This window comes from Ranitomeya variabilis, chromosome 1 (genome assembly GCF_051348905.1).
Source record: "Ranitomeya variabilis isolate aRanVar5 chromosome 1, aRanVar5.hap1, whole genome shotgun sequence".
Lineage (NCBI taxonomy): Eukaryota > Metazoa > Chordata > Amphibia > Anura > Dendrobatidae > Ranitomeya > Ranitomeya variabilis.
In genome coordinates this window covers 103,207,953-103,229,577 of record NC_135232.1, presented here as the reverse complement: position 1 = coordinate 103,229,577, position 21,625 = coordinate 103,207,953, and the positions used below count along the sequence as shown (strand labels likewise).

At 42.0% G+C, this 21,625-nt stretch overlaps 1 protein-coding gene across 2 annotated transcripts in view; it reads right to left on the bottom strand.

The window, feature by feature from the left end:
• AP3B1 (adaptor related protein complex 3 subunit beta 1) overlaps nucleotides 1-21,625 on the bottom strand; it is a 298,487-nt gene that overhangs the window by 53,805 nt on the left and 223,057 nt on the right. For both annotated transcript variants that reach the window (XM_077287054.1, XM_077287063.1), the window contains exon 24: nucleotides 14,779-14,863. In XM_077287054.1, the coding sequence (XP_077143169.1) occupies nucleotides 14,779-14,863 (85 nt within the window). The remainder of the gene's footprint in view (nucleotides 1-14,778; nucleotides 14,864-21,625) is intronic.

Sequence of the window (21,625 nt, the reverse complement as noted above, 5' to 3'; positions counted from 1 at the left end):
CTGCATCAAAAACAGTGTGTTACAGCTCCTGCAAAGCGGATGGGATTTATAGAAATCTCCTGCCCATCAAGCTTTTTTACTCAGCATAAACTGATCTGAGCTGTGTGTTACACATCTGTAACATGTCAATTTCTCTTGTGGGTTCGCTGAGTTTCATGTGCAGATTTTTCCCATAAACTCGCATTAGATGCAGAAAACCGCAGGTAAAAATCACACATACATTTTTAGGGATAAAACACACAATGAAAAAACACAAGTAACCTAATTTACTTAATACGTGCAGAAAATTTACAACATCAAAAACTCACCAAAAGCTCATCGTAGGAACAAAGCCTCATTTGATGTTTGTGTTTCATGTATGATCCATGTTTTTGACTGATTATAGTCTATAGGGCTGTTCACATATCTGTGTTTTTTTAGAGGACAGATGTCAGCAAAAAATACACTAAAATATAACTTGCCCATTTTTTAGCTTAGTCACACATCAAACTTACTCATTTAAGTATACGGGTACATGAAAAACTAGGACAGCAGAGGGATGGCATCCTAGTTGCAGCCTAGATTGCGGTTGATTTTTCACAGATAGGAGAAGCTTGAAAAAAAACCCCCTTTTTTTTCTACTTACAAGAAATAAAAGATGAAATACAGATGATAAAAACTGACACACTGACAAAACACTGATGGAAATGTGATCAAAAACACTGACGGAAATGTGATCAAAAACACTGACGGAAATGTGATCAAAAACACTGTCGGAAATGTGATCAAAAACACTGTCGGAAATGTGATCAAAAACACTGACGGAAATGTGATCAAAAACACTGACGGAAATGTGATCAAAAACACTGATGGAAATGTGATCAAAAACACTGTCGGAAATGTGATCAAAAACACTGACAGAAATGTGATCAAAAACACTGACGGAAATGTGATCAAAAACACTGACGGAAATGTGATCAAAAACACTGACGGAAATGTGATCAAAAACACTGACGGAAATGTGATCAAAAACACTGACGGAAATGTGATCAAAAACACTGACGGAAATGTGATCAAAAACACTGATGGAAATCAGACAAAAAATACTAATGGAAATCAGCGTTTTGCCCATAAGCCCATGAGCAAAAGGATAAAAAATAAAAACACAAATAATTATCAGCAGCAATGATTGGTCGTTTGCCACCACCGACCTATTGCTCAGATCATAAAAAAAAAAAATGGGTCGCACACCGGGGTAAAAGTAGAAGAGAAGCATATGGGTGCATATACAGTAGATACTCTAACTTTTTACTTTCACATTTTGGAATATTGGCTATTTTTAATGTTTGTAGACTTTATACATTAATCAGTTACTGCAAAGTGATTGAATTTGCACTCCTGCTGTAGATGGTCTGCAGAACGCATAAAGGGCAACTCATTTTTCAAAAGGTGATGGGAATAAACTGATTCCTGTGCGTCAAGGTTCTGAATCCCACAGTGATCAACCGTTAATGTCAAGGAAGACTGGACCAGCCAGACATTTCATCACATGTATTTCAGACATGTAATGAGTGATTCATCAAAACGGTCTAAAGAAAAGCTATCTTTGTTGTCCATAGCAACCAATTACAGTTCAGCTTTTATTTTACCATTGGAGTTTAAAGGGAATCGGTCACCCCATTTTTCGCCTATAAGCTAAGGCCACCGGCATCAAGGGCTTACCTACAGCATTCTGTAATACTGTAGATAAGCCCTCGATGGAACCTGAAAGATAAGAAAAACAAGTTAGATTATACTCACCCAGGGGCAGTCCGGTTCGGCGCCTCCCATCTTCATGCGATGACGTCCTCTTCTTTGCTTCATGCCCTGTTGAGGGCAGCGTAAAGTACTGCAGTGCGCAGGCGCCGGGAAAGGTCAGAGAGGCCCAGGGCCTGCGCACTGCAGTACTTTACGCTGCCCTCAACAGGGCAAATCAGTACACCTGCGCAGGACCTGTGACAGGAAGCAAGGAAGAGGACGTCATCGCATGAAAATGGGAGGCGCTGGACCCGGACCACGACGCTCATCGGACCCGAACCGGGACCGCCCCTGGGTGAGTATAATCTAACCTGTTTTTCTTATCTTTCAGGTTACATTGGGGGCTTATCAACAGCATTACAGAATGCTATAGATAAGCCCCTTATGGCGGTGGCCGCAGCTTATAGGCCAAAAATGGGGTGACAGATTCCCTTTAAGAACTGAAAGCTGGGCTCTGATTGGCTGCTATGACAATCTTTTCTTACATACTAGCGCTTCCTCCTTTTATTTGCTTGCCTGGATACATTTCACAACGGATTTGGCAGTGATGTGCTGTTCATTTCATTACATTCATTATGTTTAAGTTTAGCTGTAAATCCATACAAAGGAGGGTGGCGCTATATTACTTTTGTAGAGGTCACCAGACAGTACCCTGGGAACGTATCCAACATAACAGATGCCCCAGGAAGCCCAGTCCTTGTGCCACTCTGATCATCTTAACTGGTTTTCACAACTAAATTTATTTATTTTCATTCACTGGCACAAAAAGCTTCATATATCCTTTAACCAGAGGCTTATATTATTAAGATGTACTTCTTTATTTTGGTGGCAAAAGTAACTACAATTTAGCTTTTGTACACCTTGTTCCTAAGGAACTGTTCACACAGCATTTCTAAAAGTCAATGACACAAAGTTCAGAAAATAATCCACTATATTATTTTGTCAATGAAAAAAAAAGAAACAATAAGCAAACCAATAACGATAGTGGGTGATGGTGACAGCCTCTCTTGTGATGGGTGTGGGGTGGTCCACTGATCAGACACTTAGGGTACTGTCACACAGTGGCACTTTTGTCGCTACGACGGTACGATCCGTGACGTTCCAGCGATATCCGTACGATATCGCTGTGTCTGACACGCAGCAGCGATCAGGGACCCTGCTGAGAATCGTACGTCGTAGCAGATCGTTTGGAACTTTCTTTCGTCGCTGGATCTCCCGCTGTCATCGCTGGATCGTTGTGTGTGACAGCGATCCAGCGATGTTTTCGCTTGTAACCAGGGTAAACATCGGGTTACTAAGCGCAGGGCCGCGCTTAGTAACCCGATGTTTACCGTGGTTACAAGCGTAAAAGTAAAAAAAAACAAACAGTACATACTTACATTCCGGTGTCTGTCCCCCGGCGTTCTGCTTCTCTGCACTGTGAGCGCCGGCCGGCCGGAAAGCGAGCACAGCGGTAACGCGGTGACGTCACCGCTGTGCTTTCCGGCTGGCGCAGACACAGTGGAGAGAAGCAGAACGCCGGGGGACAGACACCGGAATGTAAGTATGTACTGTTTGTTTTTTTTCCTTTTACGCTGGTAACCACGGTAAACATCGGGTTACTAAGCGCGGCCCTGCGCTTAGTAACCCGATGTTTACCCTGGTTACCCGGGGACCTCGGCATCGTTGGTCGCTGGAGAGCTGTCTGTGTGACAGCTCCCCAGCGACCACACAACGACTTACCAACGATCACGGCCAGGTCGTATCGCAGGTCGTGATCGTTGGTAAATCGTATAGTGTGACAGTACCCTTAATGTACAGTGTACCCAGAAAGTTGCCAATTAGTGGGCCGGGTTATACAGAGCCACCAATTCTTACAGCTGCTGTTACATTATTTCTCTGGATTACTAGTCATCTCTTCCTTAAATTACCTTGTACCATCATATGGTTTCTTTATATTTTTATTATTGTTCAATAAAATTACCTTTTACTTACATGGGGATCATTTTTTCACTCTTTATAGCCAGAGATGGCACTCAGAATTCTGGATCACCAGAGAGAGATCCCCATTGACTTCTATTGGGTTTGAGCTCCAGTACCCGAACCAACTCTGGACTAAAGTCCGGTCGAATCCGACCTTCCACGAATCGGCTCATCCCCATTTATGAGGTCAGCCCATTTTATCTTTCATCCTCCCCTTTTTTGTCATTTACCCTAGAAATAAGTTACAGCCCTCACAACAGCCTGTACATTATATGGTTCCTCTGTTATTACTAAAGTACCGTATATGATTAGACAACTATGTATAACCACTTTCTTTATTAATGGGGCAGGTCCCTATAAATGCAATTATTGTCTAAAGCAGCCAAACTACGTCATAACATTTAGGGATTTAAAGTATTGGCTAAGAAAACGGTAGCGTCCAGTTCTCAATTTATTCATGGAAATCCAAGATAAATAACTGAGTAATGACCCAAACGCTCCTAAATTGGTATTGGGGAATAAAGGTATTGACTTAAACTCAGGTCAAAAGAGCTGATGGCTCTTCATTAACCCATTAATGTAAAGAGAAATTTCCGTTTTTGCGCTCTCATTTTTTCCTTGGCTTCTTTCAAGAGTCATATCTTTTTTTTTTCCTCCATCAATAGACGCATGAGGGCTTGTTTTTGAGGGACAAACTATATCTTTGAAGGACACGATTCACTTTGCCATACAATGCACTGAATAATGGGAAAAAATTCCAAGTGGGATAAAATGGTAAAGAAATGCAATGCAACCTATGTTTTGGGGGTTTTGTTTGTATGGCGTTTATTGTGCAGTTAACACTAGTGATGAGCGAATATTTCAATATTCAGTTCATAATATGATCTCCGTATTTGCAATATTCGCCGAACACCATTTTAGTGAATGGCAGTACAGATGAGCTAATATGTTCGGAAATGATCACCAAACATAAATTTGGCACAAATATAGTACGTATATGTCAAATTTGGATTCGGCAATTGTTTTCCGAACATATTCAGTCATCTCAAGTAAGCACAACCTGGAAATATTATCGTCTAGGTCAGTGCGATTACACCAACATCAAACTGACATTGATGGGGCTGTGTCAATGCTTGTTTTTTTATGTGGTGAGGAGAAGTTTTAAAAAAATAATGTAATTCTAGTATTTCGATTTTTTTCCTCTTTACGATTTTACTATATGGGTTAATGAATGTTAATGTTTTAATAAATCTGAATTTTACTGATGTGGAGATGAAAAATGTAAAAAAAAAATTTGGTCTTTCATTATTTTTAACGGTGTAGAGAGGTATGGCTTCAATTTTAACATTTGTTTTTAATTAAAAAAAACAAACAATGAAACATTTTAGTTTTTTTTTTATAGGTTGTTTGATCATTTGTACTATACACTGAATTACAACATTATTACAGTACAGAGTAAAAATGTTGGTCCAGCTGCCTTGGTACCCAAATTGGTATCCCATGATCATGTCGCGACAAGCCGGAGTGCGTACGCACCAGCAATCGCTCCATTTAAATACCACTGTCAGAGATTGACAACGACATCTGAATGGCCAACAACTAGGCATGGACCTGAGCCGCTGCTGTTAGACACACATTTAATATTGCCAGCATCCAGGGCTTGTGGAGGGAACTCCACTCCTTAGCCCCTTCACACTTTCTGACCGCCGGCTAGGACACACAAGTGCTTTTCACTAAATTAAAATATCATCAAAAAGTTAATTTATTTAAGCTCTTCAATACAAAAAGTGAAACTCGTATATTATATAGAGTCATTACAAAACAGAGTGATCTATTTCAAGTGTTTATTTCTGTTAATGTTGATGATTATGGCTTACAGTCAATGAAAACCCAAAAGTCATTATCTCAGTAAATTAGAAGAATTAACAAAAAACATCTGCAAAGGCTTCCTAAGCGTTTAAAAAGGTCCCTTAGTCTGTTTCAGTAGGCTCCACAATCATGTGGAAGACTGCTAACTTGACAGATGTCCAGAAGGCAGTCATTGACACATTCCACAAGGAGGGTAAGCCACAAAAGATAATTGTTAACCCCTTTCTGCCAGCTGACGGAATAGTACGTCAGCTGGCAGATCCCCCGCTTTGAGGTGGGCTCCGGCGGTGAACCCACCTCAAAGCCGCAACATGTCAGCTGTTTTGTACAGCTAACATGTGCGCGCAATGAGCGCGAGCGGAATCGCGATCCGCCCGCGCCCATTAACTAGTTAAATGCCGCAGTCAAGCGCTGATAGCGGCATTTAACTAGCGCTCCCGGCCGCGCGGCCGGAAGTACTCGCACCGCTGGCCCCCGTAACATGATCGGGGGTCAGCGGTGCATTGCCATAACAACCAGAGGTCTCCTTGAGACCTCTATGGTTGTTGATGGCCGATTGCTTTGAGCGCTACCCTGTGGTCGTCGCTCAAAGTACACCTGCATTTCTGCTACATAGAGGTGATCTGTACTTCACCTCTATGTAGCAGAGGCGATCATGTAGTGCATGCTTCTAGCCTCCTATGGAGGCTATTGAAGCATGCCAAAATGTAAAAAAAAAAGTGTTTAAAAATATAACAAAAATATAAAAGTTCAAATCACCCCCCTTTCGCCCCAATCAAAATAAAACAATAAAAAAAAAATCAAACCTACACATATTTGGTATTGCCGCGTTCAGAATTGCCCAATCTATCAATAAAAACAAAGGATTAACCTGATCGCTAAATGGCGTAGCGAGAAAAAAAATCAAAACGCCAAAATTACGTTTTCTTGGTCGCCGCGACATTGCATTAAAATGTAATAACGGGCGATCAAAAAAATGTATCTGCACCAAAATGGTATCAATAAAAACGCAAGCTTGGCACACAAAAAATAAGCCCTCACCCGAGCTCAGATCACGAAAATTGGAGACGCTACGGGTATCGGAAAATCGCGCAATTTTTTTTTTTTTTTTTTAGCAAAGTTTGGAATTTTTTTTCACCACTTAGATAAAAAATAACCTAGACATGTTAGGTGTCTATGAACTCGTAATGACCTGGAGAATCATAATGGCAGGTTAGTTTTAGCATTTGGTGAACCTAGCAAAAAAGCCAAACAAAAAACAAGTGTGAGTTTGTACTTTTTTTGCAATTTCATCACCCTTGGAATTTTTTTCCAGTTTTCTGTTACACGGCGTGGTAAAAACCAATGGTATCATTCAAAAGTACAACTTGTCCCGCAAAAAATAAGCCCTCACATGGCCATATTGATGGAAAAATAAAAAAGTTATGGCTCTGGGAAGGAGGGGAGCAAGAACCGAAAACGAAAAAACGGAAAAAGCTCCGGGGGTGAAGGGGTTAAAGAAGCTGGCTGCTCACAGAGTGCTGTATCCAACCATATTAATGGAAAGTTGAGTGGAAGGAAAAAGTGTGGTAGAAAAAGGTGCACAAGCAACCGGGATAACCGCAGCCTTGAAAAGATTGTTAAGAAAAGGCCATTCAAAAATTTTGGGGGGATATTCACAAGAAGTGCACGGCTGCTGGAGTCATTGCTTCAAGAGCCACCACACACAGACGTATCCAGGACATGGGCTACAAGTGTTGCATTCCTTGTGTCAAGCCACTCACGACCACGCCAGAAACGTCTTACCTGGGCCAAGGAGAAAAAGAACTAGACTGTGGCTCAGTAGTCCAAGGTGTTGTTTTCAGATGAAAGTTAATTTTGCATTTCAATTGGAAATCAAGGTCCCAGAGTCTGGAGGAAGAGTGGAGAGGCCACAATCCAAGCTGCTTGAGGTCTAGAGTGAAGTTTTCACAGTCAGTGATGGGTTGGGGAGCCATGTCATCTGCTGGTGTAGGTTCACTGTTTTATCGTGACCAAAGTCAGCGCAGCCACCTACCAGGAAATTTTAGAGCACTTCATGGTTCTATCAGCCGACAAGCATTTTGGAGATGGAAATTTCATTCTCCAGCAGGACTTGGCACCTGTCCACACTCCCAAAAGTACCAATACCTGGTTTAAAAACAATTGATGCAGTAATTGATGGAAAAGGACCCCGACCAAGTATTGAGTGCATTTACTGAACATACATTTCAGTAGGCCAACATTTCGGCTTTTAAAATAATTTTTTAAGCTGGTGTTATAAAGTATTCTAATTTACTGAGATAATGACTTTTGGGTTTTCATTGGCTATAAGCCATAATCACCATCATTAACAGAAATAAACACTTGAAATAGATCACTCTGTTTGCAATGACTCTGTATAATATAGGAGTTTTATTTTTTGTATAGAAGAACTGAAATAAATTAACTTTTTATTGATATTCTAATTTAGTGAAAAGCACCTGTATATTCATGTCATCATGCAGATGGGGTTTTGAGATATCCCCAGACAGTTATCCCATACACAATTGAATAGCGGTTATTCCCATAAGTAATTGGATAGCAGCTATCTTACTGATCGCAGTGTGTCCAACCACTAGGACCTCACAATGGTCCTAAGAATGAGCCACTAGATGTAGAGAAAGAGGCTCTCGAGTCCCCATCTTAAAGAGTTATCAACTATTGAAAAAATTGTCTAAAGAACTGATGGCATCAGCAGAGAACTCAAGATCCAAAACCTGTTTTGATGGGGGATAACTTTCAATTCTGGGAAAAACTCATTAATGGATGAGTATGAAGGCTCATGCACACGACTATATAAATCGGACGAGTGCCATCTGTGGTTTTGACGGATAGCACTTGTACCCAGGGCTGCCACTAGGAATTTTGGGCACCATTCTGGCAAAATTTTCAGGGCCCCTTTGAAACGTCTTGGAAAAACTCCACTTCTGCACAAATCGCACATTAACAATTCCCATCACCAAATCACATACATAGCTAAGCAGCTTTTGCTTTGGCCAAAAGATTTTTTTTAATCCGCCCCGACAAGGTAGACTCCTCTGGCCGGGTTCTGCTCTACTGTAACTTATTGACCATTTGTTAAAACATACAATACAATTTTAGGTATATTTTTATTTATTTTTCAATTTTTAAAATCACATACAAGGGTCAAATACCACAGCCCCATGACTGAGTCACCTATTACCACCACATGGTGACCAATAATACCACATACAAGGAACAAATACCACCACGCCATGACCAGACTACATATTACCACCACAGTGACCGAATACTACAATACTGATCATTAATAAAAAAAACAAACAAAAAACACAATACTAATGCCATTATACACAGGAGATCTGTACTTGGTATGCAAGGGCTCTGTATATAGTGTTCAGGTAATAGTGTAATCACAGCCCTTCATCTTCGCTTTTCTTTTTCATCCAGTTCAAACCGCCATCACTTCTTCCAGCCAGGAAAAGTCTCTGCAGAAAATAACACAGTTCTCTAGAGCACATTCCCCAACCTCTATACTATGCCAGATGAAGAAAAAAGCAAACGTGTCATCCTGCACAGTAATAGCAGTATAATACGGTATAATGCAACCCCATAGCAGTATAATGCACCCCATAGCAGTTTAATGCAACCCCATAGCAGTATAATGCACCCCATAGTACTATAATGCATCCCATAGTATAATGCACCCCCATAGCAGTATAATGCAGCCCCATAGCTGTATAATGCATCCCATGGTATAACGCACCCCCATAGCAGTATAATGCAGCCCCATAGCTGTATAATGCACCCCATAGTACAATGCACCCCATAGCAGTATAATGCACCCCATAGCAGTATAATGCACCCCATAGAAAGTATAATGCACCCCATAGTATAATACACCCCCATAGCAGTATAATGCACCCCATAGTATATAGCAGCCCCATAGCTGTATAATGCACCCCATAGTACAATGCAGCCCCATAGTAGTATAATGCACCCCCATAGCAGTATAATGCACCCCTATAGTAATATAATGCACCCCCATAGTAGTATAATGCACCCCCATAGCAGTATAATGCAGCCCCATAGCGGTATAATGCAGCCCCATAGCAGTATAATGCACCTCCATAGCCAGTATAATGCACCCCCCATAGCATAATGCACCCCATACTGTGGCTATACAAAAAAATAAAAGTTTTTCCTTACCTGGCCGAGGTCCAGCGGTGTCCTCTGCTCGATCCATCTAAGGTACAGACCTTTGTTCCATCGTATGACAATGACCTCATATGCCGGCGACGTATACGCTGACGTCAGCTGCCAGCCTGTGATTGAATGGTAGCTGTTAAATGTTGCTGTGCAAGGAATCTCCTGCATGGCAACAAATTTTAACTCAGTTACTGAGCTGGCAGAATCCTGCCGATGGGGCCACTGAGTGCCCCCTTTGCTCATCGCGCCCCATACGCCAGTAAGGGCAGTAATGCCCTGATGGCAGCCCTGCTTGTACCCATGTTCTTCTATGGGGCTGTGCACATTTCCTAATTTTCCCTTAAACCGAGTTGTCCGAGGAGAAAAAAAATAAAAAATTTGCAGCATGCGTGATTTGCTCCAAGAATCAAATGGCAGTTGCCCATACATGCATATGGGTCAGTGAAAAATATCAGACAGCACTCAGATGACATCCGTCTGATTTTCACAGATTGACAGAAGTGATAAGTTGGAGAAACTTTTTTTCTTCTCTCTGCCTCCAAGAAAGTTGAATACGACGCTGATCGGCGTGTGATTAGCATAATCAGACTTACTTTCTCAGATGGGGAGAAACTGGTCGTGTGACCCTACCCCGAGGATTAGTCAAGAACCTCTAGGGCTTGTAGTTTGGATGATAAAAGAATTAGAATTGTACAGAAGATCAAACTTGGCCATAACTTTCTAAAAATGTACGACAAATATAACCGATAAAACATCATGCATTTGATTTAGGAGAGCTCATTTCTAGCTTTGTCATTGGAATAACATTGCTGGAGCTCAGGCGGTGTGAAGGAAATCTATTTATACTGTTGTTGGTCATCGCTAGCTGTTCAGTAATATTGATCAGCCTTGTTTGTCTAATAGGAAAATAATAAACAATTACTTTACAATGCCAGAATAAGTAATCAGTTTCTATATATCTGATATAACAAACCTCCCTAAACATAAAGGTGATGATCTGCATAAATCAATGAGCTATGGTCCTGTGCTCGTATTTATCATCGCAAGCGTCCTTTATTCAACACAGGAAAAGCCAAATCGTCCCATCAATAATCTACCTGTTTAACACTCCCGCTAATTCCTGAATGATATTTACAATGACTCATAGATGTGCACCTTATTAATGGCCTTCTCTTTATCATATACTGATATTAAATACATATTTATACATATAGAGTCACTTTCACTCATGGCAGAGATCTTCCTCCTTACTTAACTCCTTTCCACACGCTCACACCATGTCCAGAGACCCAACTTCTGTCCATGACATGGTCATCGAAAAGAAAGGCAAAGATCCAGCACAATGGGGAAAAAAAAACTTCTACAAAGATACTGCCATTGCACCTAGTTCCCCACTTGCAAACCATTACTTACACGGACTAGACAAGGTTAATCCCCCTCACGAGAGGCAAGGGGCGATCATGAGTGCACTGAACGCCGTACATGTAGCCAACTCCCACTGCTCCTCTTCTCTACCAATGCCAAATAGGTTTTTCATCGCGTGATTAGGAATTTCTGGCCAATTATGTAAAAACATTGGGCTGTGATATTCTCTACTGTGTGGATTAAGACACTCTACCCCCATCCTACCACCTTAGATAAAAGGGTATTCCATCATCAGGAGGGGACCACGTCTACGCACCTGCCGGAACGTGTGCACTTTGTCCCATATATCAGAATATGGACGGCGCCTAATTCCATAGGAGGAGGTTTCACTCAACCTTTTTACTATGTACTCCTTTACACTGGTTTGCACTTGTTTTGCTCGCTTTGTTGTACTTGCTTGCAGTGCAATATTACAATGTTGTTTGATTCAATAAAAAAGAAATAGACATTCTGCATCAGTGTATGGCATATGTATAGGAGTTTTACCTGGTACCAGGCATTAAGCTATACGGACAGCGTATGAAAGGGAACCGGTCAACAGTTTTTCACAATGTAAACAAACGCCACCATCTTTAACTGATCTTTTACTGCAATCCATCAACCTGCATAGAGTATATTCTGGGTTCTCGAATACTATTAGCACCTTATCCGAGCATGCTTGCTTATCACTACTGATGAGCATTGCTGGTCTATGCCTCCACTCTTGGCAAAACCACCATCCTCCTGCCTTGATTAACGTTGATGATGCATCCTATGTCAGCCACAGACTGCTGCGAATCTTGCACCTGTGCAATAGAAGTGCAGGCGCACTTTGCTCTGTCCTGCAAATGGAAAAGTCCTGTAATGAACATGCGCCAACTTAATAGGACTGATTTTCCCTCAGTAGGGCAGATCAAAACGTGATTAGGTATCAACTGCATAGGCAGAAGATTCATAGCAATCTGTGGATGACATAGGACAAATCATCCACATTATATAAGTAGAAAATGGCTTGCAGTCCTCCAATATGGACACTTATATAGGGCACCTAAGGCCAAGTGTAGACACACCACTGAGAAGTTCCAAGTTGTCCGCTTGGTAGAATACATCAACAAAATTAAAACAGACAGCGTCCAAAATCAGGTGCAAAAATCCTCAAAACGGATTATTCTGCCATAGATGCAACGTTTTGACCTGTCGTAGATTTTTTTCAAGTATTTTCATGGCAGGTCGAAAAGTCGCATCCATTTGATTTATTGAAGTCATCCACATTAACCACAGGAGGACGACGGCGATTCTGCCAACAGAGGCGGCTCAGGCCAGCGACACCCATCAGACCTGACCTTACTGATTAGCATACGGCATGGGAGACTTAGGGAAGGTATTTTTGGGGATATGCATCAGGAGTTAGTGGCTTATGTGAAGGATGATGGACTGCAGTAATACAGCAGTTAAAATTGGTGGCTATAGTTTACGAATGCTTGGCCACCGCTGCCAGACCGCAAGGGTGGCTGGTAACCTAGACAACGAGCATTAAACAAAGGTAAAAATCCCCCTCCTCACCCACATTCTTGAGAAGTTTAAAAAGAAGTACCGGTACACAATCACTTTACAATTTTTATAAGTGCTGTTGAGATTAACTTTAAAATAAGATGAACCAACCTAATTTATATTTATTGAAAAATAAAAAACTTTTTTTTTTTTTTAGAAAGTAAGAATCAATTGCAATGGAACATCCACTTAAACACAGCGTTCTTTCAATGTTCAGTCTATAAAGATACAATGGAGAAAATCCCAATATCACACCTATTGGCACTATACGATGAAGCCTGTGCACAGGAAGCATTAAGTGATGTAATACAGGTCAGAGAAAGCTTTGTACCGAAGTATGCTCATGATATATACATCTGCGATTATACACAGAGAGCAGGAGAGATCTGTTCTGTGGACATGCAGGGCTCCCTATTCTGTAAGAAGAGGTTCTTCAGCAGCTGCGACATACAGGGGTTGGACAAAATAATGGAAACACCTGGAAAGATCAACAAAAGTTAGTTTAATATGGTGTAGGTCCACCTTTTGCGGCGATTACAGCCTCAATTCTCCGAGGTATAGATTCATACAAGGTGTGAATTGTTTCCAAAGGAATTTTAGCCCATTTTGTAGTTAAAATACCCTCCAGTTCTTTGAGCGACGATGGCGGTGGAAATCGACGTCTAACTTGAATCTCTAAAATTGACCATAAATGCTCAATAATGTTGAGGTCTGGGGATTGTGGGGGCCAGATGAGATGCTCAACTTCATTAGATTGTTCCTCGCGCCATGCTTTAACGATTCTAGCTGTATAAATTGGTGCATTATCATCCTGAAAGATGGCATTCCCCTCCGGGAACAGTGCTTGAACCATTGGATGCACTTGGTCGCCCCAAAATGCCTAAATAATCTCGGCTGTTAATTCTTCCATGAAGGGATATCATTGGCCCGGTGGATCTCCAAGAAATAGCACCCCAGATCATCACAGGACCTCCACCATGTATTACGGTTGGGAGAAGGCAGTCTGGATGGAATGCTTCTTTCGGCTGTCTCCAAACGTACACTCGGCCGGAGGTCGGAAATCGGGTAAACGATGATTCGTCTGAGAATATCACGTTTCCACTACTCGAGGGACCAATTCTGGAGGTTTCTACACCACTCTAAACGCTTGGAAACATTTGTCATTGAGAGCAGCGGTTTTCTAATTGCAGCTCTTCCGTGGAGATCAGATTTGTGCAGCTCCCGATGAACAGTTTTCGTGGAAACTGGGTTCTGTAGGTGTTCATTGAGCTCAGCAGTGATTTTCGGAGCCGTGGTCTTGCGATCCTCTCTCACAATTCGCTTTAGAGTCCGACGGTCTCTCTCAGTCAACTTCAACTTTCGGCCGGACCTGTGCTTTGCTGCGGACGTTTTTCCTTCTCTTTCAAACGCAGTCATTACTTTGGAGACAGTACCTCTTGACACGCCAAGCATTCGGGCACTTTGTGTTACACTAGCGCATGCCATACGAGCACCAACAATTTGGCCTTTTTGAAAATCCGAGAGGTCTGCAATTGGTATCAGGTTCTCATCAATGTTCTTACAATTATGCAAAACAAACAGTTAATTTACATACAAATATCACATAACACAAATAATCAACTACAAAACATTACCATATGCCACGGTTTGCATGTTTATCGCATGTTCGAAGATTATGATTCCAAAACGTTAGGTGTTTCCATTATTTTGTCCAACCCCTGTATATTATACTGTACTGTGGCCCAGCTGCTGCAGACCTCTTTTCAGAAATAGGAGAAGAATGAAAAATAGATGAGAAAATCTTTGCACGAATGAAAATGTAGGCGCGGTGCTGTGTGTAGTACAGTTTGCGCTTTAGCAAGGATGAGGCAGAAATCCCTCCGATATGGACTTAACATAAGCGGATCCATAAAGAAGCTTATTGTTCTTTTCTATTCATTAGCATCTAGAAGATACAGGCCGCCTATTCATAGCAATGCCACGTACCACAACTGGAAGCTGGCAGTCTGAGTGGAATCACAAAAGTCAATACCCATTGAGACAGTAATGGATCCCTCTGGCTCCAGAGAATCTGCAAAATAAAATGTTTTCCCCAAATAAATTTACAAAGGTAAAAGAAAATCAAATAACAAGCAGCAGTCAGCATGTACATGCAATGAGAATGCTTGGCTTCTCGCATTACTGGCTGGGGAGGCCGGCTACACATGAGACCACGCTTCCCTGTCAGAAAAACGAGTATAAATAGGAGCGGCCATTCAGCGAGTAGCTGCCATATCAGCGGTTTACTGGGCTAAATTGGATTTCACTTAATGCGGCATTTGTCCCTTATTTAAATAGATACAACAACAGCGCCGGTGGGTGACATAAGGCTGCCATTTACACAGAGGCTGAAGAGGTGGGCTCCCTGCTCCTAGGGTCTACCGAAAGTGCTGCCGGGCCAGGACCCCACCATATACACAGATCACGGTAGCTTTCTTTTGCAATCCAACAGTTATCCACCCTTTGGAAACATTTTTTCTTTGTTTTTTGTATTTATTTTACTTCTTTGCTTGTATTCTGGGCTAAAAATAATTTTTGCCATTGGGTTTGATTAAAAATGTTGCACCGTTTGACTTTTACAGTCTCTTTACTTCCCTGCGCATTCAATTTAGTTGGTCTGTGGTCACAAATCAGAAAAAGACATAAAATAGTTAGAATTTCTCCTTTCAGAAAGCGCTCACTAACTGAATCTCAGTTAACTTAATTGGCAGCTGGCAATACAGTGCGACATAGAAGCTGGAGAAGTCAAATAGGTGCAACATGTTTAATGAAATTAATTGCAAAATGACATTTAGCCCTAAATTCAAGCATGTAAAGAAGAAGACCTCTCACCTGCTAAAAAAATGGCGTAACTACCTTGTTAAAAACATTTTGCATTGTGTTGTTGTACTGCTGGGACATTTACATTTATTGCTTTTGAAGCACACTTTGTGAAATCTCTCCATTAGTTCAACAGGGTGTTTCTACAGAATCTTGTCTAGGACATGAGCTTTCATCCTTCCCCTGATACCAATCTCAGATTGGCAGCTGATCTAGCAGTCTCATATGCTGTTGAGCAGTGATCGGCAGCATCTGACAGGGAGGAGTGAAGGCGCATGACCCCAGAGAAAACTCTGAAGAAATGTCCAGTTGCTCTGCAAGTGGAGATTTCACATACTGCGCTCCAACAGTAACAAATGTGAATATTTCTGTAATGGAGTGATGCAACGCAAAACTGAGCTCGGAGATTTTCATAAGGTATTTTACTTACTTTTTTGAGAGGTCCGCTATGTAAAAATTGTAACCAAGGTGCACAACCCCTTCTTATATTTCAACTCAAGGATAAAAAGGACTGCCACACATGTCCTTTAAACCCCTTAGTGACAGAATGAGTTTTAACCTTAATGAACAAGCCAAATTTTTGAATCCTGACCAGGGTCAGTATTTGGTAACTCTGGAACGCTTCAACAGATCTCACAGATTCTGAGATTGTTTTTTGTGACATATTATGGTCTCTCCGCGGTGTTGGATGTTTTGATCTCCCCGAGGTAATTCACCCTTATGTTTATAGTCTTTTCACCAGGCACTGCTCCTAATAGCCAGTTTCCTACTCCACACTGATGAGGGGCAAATACCCCGAAACAGCTGTCTGTGGATGGATACCATGTTTTGGCATAGGTGGTTTTCCTTTATTGGATGCTGCCCTTCCCGTGGTTGTTCCTTCCCGGTGACAGGCCTGGCTATTCATTGCTTGCGTTGAGAAACACGTGATGGTGTCTCCGCGGCTTTTCTACATGCATTTGCATATTTCCCATAAGGGATGGGGGCAGTGTTCTGGATCACTGCATTGAGAAACACGTGATGGTGTCTCCGCGGTGTTGGATGTTTTTATCTCCCCGAGGTCATTCACCCTTATGTTTATAGTCTTTTCACCAGGCACTGCTCCTAATAGCCAGTTTCCTACTCCACACTGATGAGGGGCAAATACCCCGAAACAGCTGTCTGTGGATGATTACCATGTTTTGGCATAGGTAGTTTTCCATTATTGGATGCTGCCCTTCCCGTGGTTGTTCCTTCCCGGTGAAAGACCTGACTATTCATTGCTTTCTCTGGACCTTTCCCGGCGCCTGCGCACTGCAGTACTTTGCTCTGCCCTCAACAGGGCAGATAAAGTATGCTTGCGCAGGAACCGCTGAAGGAAGGAAGCAAAGAAGAGGACGTCATCGTATGAAGGTGGTGGGCGCTGGACCGCGACACCCATCGGACCGGACCGCACCGGGATGGCCCATGGGTGAGTATAATCTAACTTCTTTTTCTTATCTTTCAGGTTACATCGGGGGCTTATGTACAGCATTACAGAGTGCTGTAGATAAGCCCCTGATGCCAGTGGCCTTAGCTTAAAGGCGAATTTTGGGGTGACAGATTCCCTTTAAATCAGAGTTATACCGCACAAAATAGTTACCTAAATAACATTTCCTACTTTACATCTGCACAATTTTTTAAAGATTTCTTTTGTTGTTAAGAAATTATAAAGGTTAAAATTTGACCAGCGATTTCTCATTTTTCCAAAAAATGTACAAAACCATTTTTTTTTTAGGGACCACCTAACATTTGAAGTGACTTTGAGGGGCCTATATGATATAAAATACCCAAAAATAACACTATTCTAAAAACTGCACCCCTCAAAACCACATTCAAAACCTTTATCAGGTGCTTCACAGGAATTAATAAAATGTGGAAGGAAAAAATTTTACACTAGCCCTAAATTTTTTACTTTCATAAGAGTTACAAGAGAAAATGGAGCCCAAAATTTGTTGTGCAATTTTTCCTGGGTATGCAGATACCCGATACGAGGGGGAAAACTACTATTTAGGCACACGGCAGGGCTTGGAAGGGAAGCAGCACCGTTTGATTTCTTTGATTAACGCAAAAATAGCTGAAATCCATAGCAGATTCCATGTCACGCTTGGAGCGCCCCTGATGTGTCTGAACAGTGGACCCCCTCCCAATAAAAAAGTTACCCCATTTTGGAAATTACACCCCTCAAGGATTTTAGCCAGGGGAATGGTGAGAATTTTTAACCCAAAGGTACGACACAGAATTTGATAACATTAGGTTTTCATATTGAATATGTTGTCATTAGTTTAACATTAATGAGCTGTTTGCATCGGGTGCTGGGGTATGTACAGAGTATTGCGGGTGCTCGAGCAACCCAGATGAAAACCGCAAATGACGAGAACTTGCGCTCGACATTAGACGTCGTATCATCATCTTTATTTATTTTATTTTTTTTATTTTGAAAAAAACGTAACCCCAACACGAAGGCCAACCCTAACCCTAATGCCGTGGAGGACCAGCCTGGATGCCGGACCAGGGCAGTGCAAATCTTTTTGATGGAATAGTTTTCCTAGCAGCTTTACCAGTTATATTTTTGCCAAATCAGCTACACATAGAAGATGGCAAAGGTTATTTTTTAGGAAACGCAGAATTTTTTTCAAGCAATATACTATAGCCAAAATCAAAAGTAGATTAAAATGGAATAGGAAATATGAAGGAAGGACTTCTACTTCTTCATACTGGATGCACTTATTTCTTTGGCACAAGAAAAAACCTGCATCAAAACAGCATTAAAGTTTTTCCAACAAAACAAGTGTATTTAACCCCTTAATGACAGCCAATACGTCTTTTAACTGACCTGAGATATAAGAGAATAGAATCACCATACAGGTGACAATCCAGCAGCTGTCAGCTGTATACTGTAGCTGACAACTTGCTGTATCAGCCACGATCAGTGTTTGCACTGTCCAAATCTGTTTAACCCCTTAGATGCTGCTTTCAATAGTGACTACATCATTATAAATGGTTAACAGACTGTGGGGGCTTCCTCCTAATCCCAATTGGTGCCCTCAGATCATGATTTTGTGGTCCTGATGTTTGCGATTGGCAATTCATGACCAAATTCTGGCCTAAGGGTACCGTCACACAGTACCATTTACATCGCTACGACGGCACGATTTGTGACGTCGTAGCATCGTATGATTATCGCTCCAGCGTCGTAGACTGCGGTCACACACGTTGCAATCACGGCGCTGGAGCGATGCCGAAGTCCCCGGGTAACCAGGGTAAACATCGGGTTACTAAGCGCAGGGCCGCGCTTAGTAACCCGATGTTTACCCTGGTTACCAGCGTAAACGTAAAAAACAAACAAACAGTACATACTTACATTCCGGTGTCTGTCCCCCGGCGTTCTGCTTCTCTCCACTGTGTAAGCGCCATAGCCGGAAAGCACAGCGGTGACGTCACCGCGTCACCGCTGTGCTCGCTTTCCGGCTTGCCGGCGCTCACAGTGCAGAGAAGCTGAGACGCCGGAGGACAGACACCGGAATGTGAGTATGTACTGTTTGGTTTTTTTTACGTTTACGCTGGTAACCACGGTAAACATCGGGTTACTAAGCGCGGCCCTGCGCTTAGTTACCCGATGTTTACCCTGGTTACAAGCGAACACATCGCTGGATCGCTGTCACACACAACGATCCAGCGATGTCAGCGGGTGATCAAGCGACGAAAGAAAGTTCCATACGATCTGCTACGACGTACGATTCTCAGCAGGGTCCCTGATCGCTGCTGCGTGTCAGACACTGCGATATCGTATGGATATCGCTAGAACGTCACGAATCGTACCGTCGTAGCGATCAAAATGGCACTGTGTGACGGTACCCTAAGTCTGCCGGCTGTTGTAACCTGTTCAGAAGTTAGAGGGATTTAGGTGGTAAAAATGCACATTTTCAATTCTGTCATGTCACTTTGCATTAATTCCTGGAAAGCAACTGAAGGGTTAATAAACTACCCGACAGCAGTTTTCAATATGTCAGGGGGTGCCGTTTTTAAAATGGTATCACTTTTGGGGGTTTCCAAATATATGGGACCCCTAAAGGCGATTCAAACATGGCTAAGTCTCTAAAAAAAAAAATTTGGTAAATTTCCTTGAAAAAATTAAAAATTACTGCTACATTTTTAAACCTCCTAAAATTCTAACAAAATAAAAACATTTTACAAATGGTGAGGATGTAAAGCCGACATGTGGGAAATGTTATTTATTAATGTTTTGCTGTGGCATGACTATCTGGATTAAAGGGATAATCATTTAAAGTTTGAAAATTGCTAATTTTTTTACATTTTTCTCAAATTTCTGATATTTTTTATAAATGAACACAAAACATATTGACCTAACATTACCATTAATCATAAAGTACAATGTGTCACGAAAAATCAATATCAAAATCACTGGGATTTGTTGAAGCATTCCAGAGTTATTACCACATAAACTGACACTGGTCAGATTTCAAAAATTTGGCTCCGTCACTAAGGGGTTAAATCTTTCCTAAAAAGGTTTTTCCATCCAGTCAATGTCTTTCCATATGCTCCATTAGGCTACATACAGTATATGCAATAGGGAGTGGCTACTGAGTGGTAGAAGAATAATTAATTTACTATATTATAGAAATATATGGAATTCTTTCCTTTTTTTTTTACAATCTCAGGAAAATCCTTAACGGTAATGGACCATTAACAGGACAGTCAAATATACAGCAGTGATCAGTCTAATTTGCCATGAACATATAAGGGATTAATGAAACAGCGGGTTTTCCTATTATCCTTTATGTCACCGAAGACAGAAGCACAGAGTTCCTTCATTCATGACAGGACCGGCCATATGAAATATGTGAAGCTGCAAGTTTTGTGGATATTGCACAGGATGAATCATCCGAGTAATATACCTTCGTTGTCATTTCCTTTAATTAGCACTCTAATAAATCTTATTGGATCTCAAGGCCCTTTAAACATGAACACTAGCGGTTCCTTTCCACGAGTATGTAAAAAGAGTAATGTGCGCAAACACATACAGTGGCTTGCAAAAGTATTTGAGACTGGGAGAGAGGTTCACCTTCCAACAAGACAATGACTCAAACATACTGCTAAAGCAACACTCCAGTGGTCTTACCCCTTAACGACCGCCAATAATCATTTTACCGGTGGCAGATAAGCAGATGATACTTGTTCCTCAGCGCCGCTTTTTAACGACACTGAGAAATAAGGGTATAGCCCCCCCCCCACCCCCAGAAAGTCTCCGGGGTTTCGGCTACATGATTCGGGTCGGTTTTTACCATCCCTAGTGTTGCGATCTAGAATATCAGAGGAGCCCCCCCTGGTACCTCCAGTGTCCTCGGACCCTCCAGCTCTGTACCCCGGCGTCTTCTTCCGGGAAGAAAGTGGCGCGTGCATGCGCAGTGCGCCCGCAAAGATCTGCCTGCCGGTACCAACAGAACTTTTCCTATTGGTTCATTTTGATCATGTGATGGACCCCATGACAGTGATCAAAATAATAATAAAAAAAAAAATAGTAAATCAATCCCCCCCTTTATTACCCCCTTAGTTAGGTATAAATAATAAAATTAAAAAAATGTATTTTTTTCCATTATTCCATTAGGGTTAGGGTTGGGGTTAGAACTAGGGTTAGGGTTAGAACTCGGGCTAGGGTTGGGGTTAGAACTAGGGTTAGGGTTGGGGTTAGAACTAGGGTTAGGGTTGGGATTAGAACTAGGGTTAGGGTTGGGGTTAGAGCTAGGGCTGCGTCGCTGGGGCTAGGGCTGCGTCGCTGGGGCTAGGGCTGCGTCGCTGGGGCTAGGGCTGCGTCGCTGGGGCTAGGGCTGGGGATATGGCTGGGATGCTGGGGATACGGTTGGGGTGTTGTAGTTGGGGTTAGGGTTGTGATTGAGGTTAGGGTTGTGATTAGGGTCAGGGGTAGGGCTGTGTT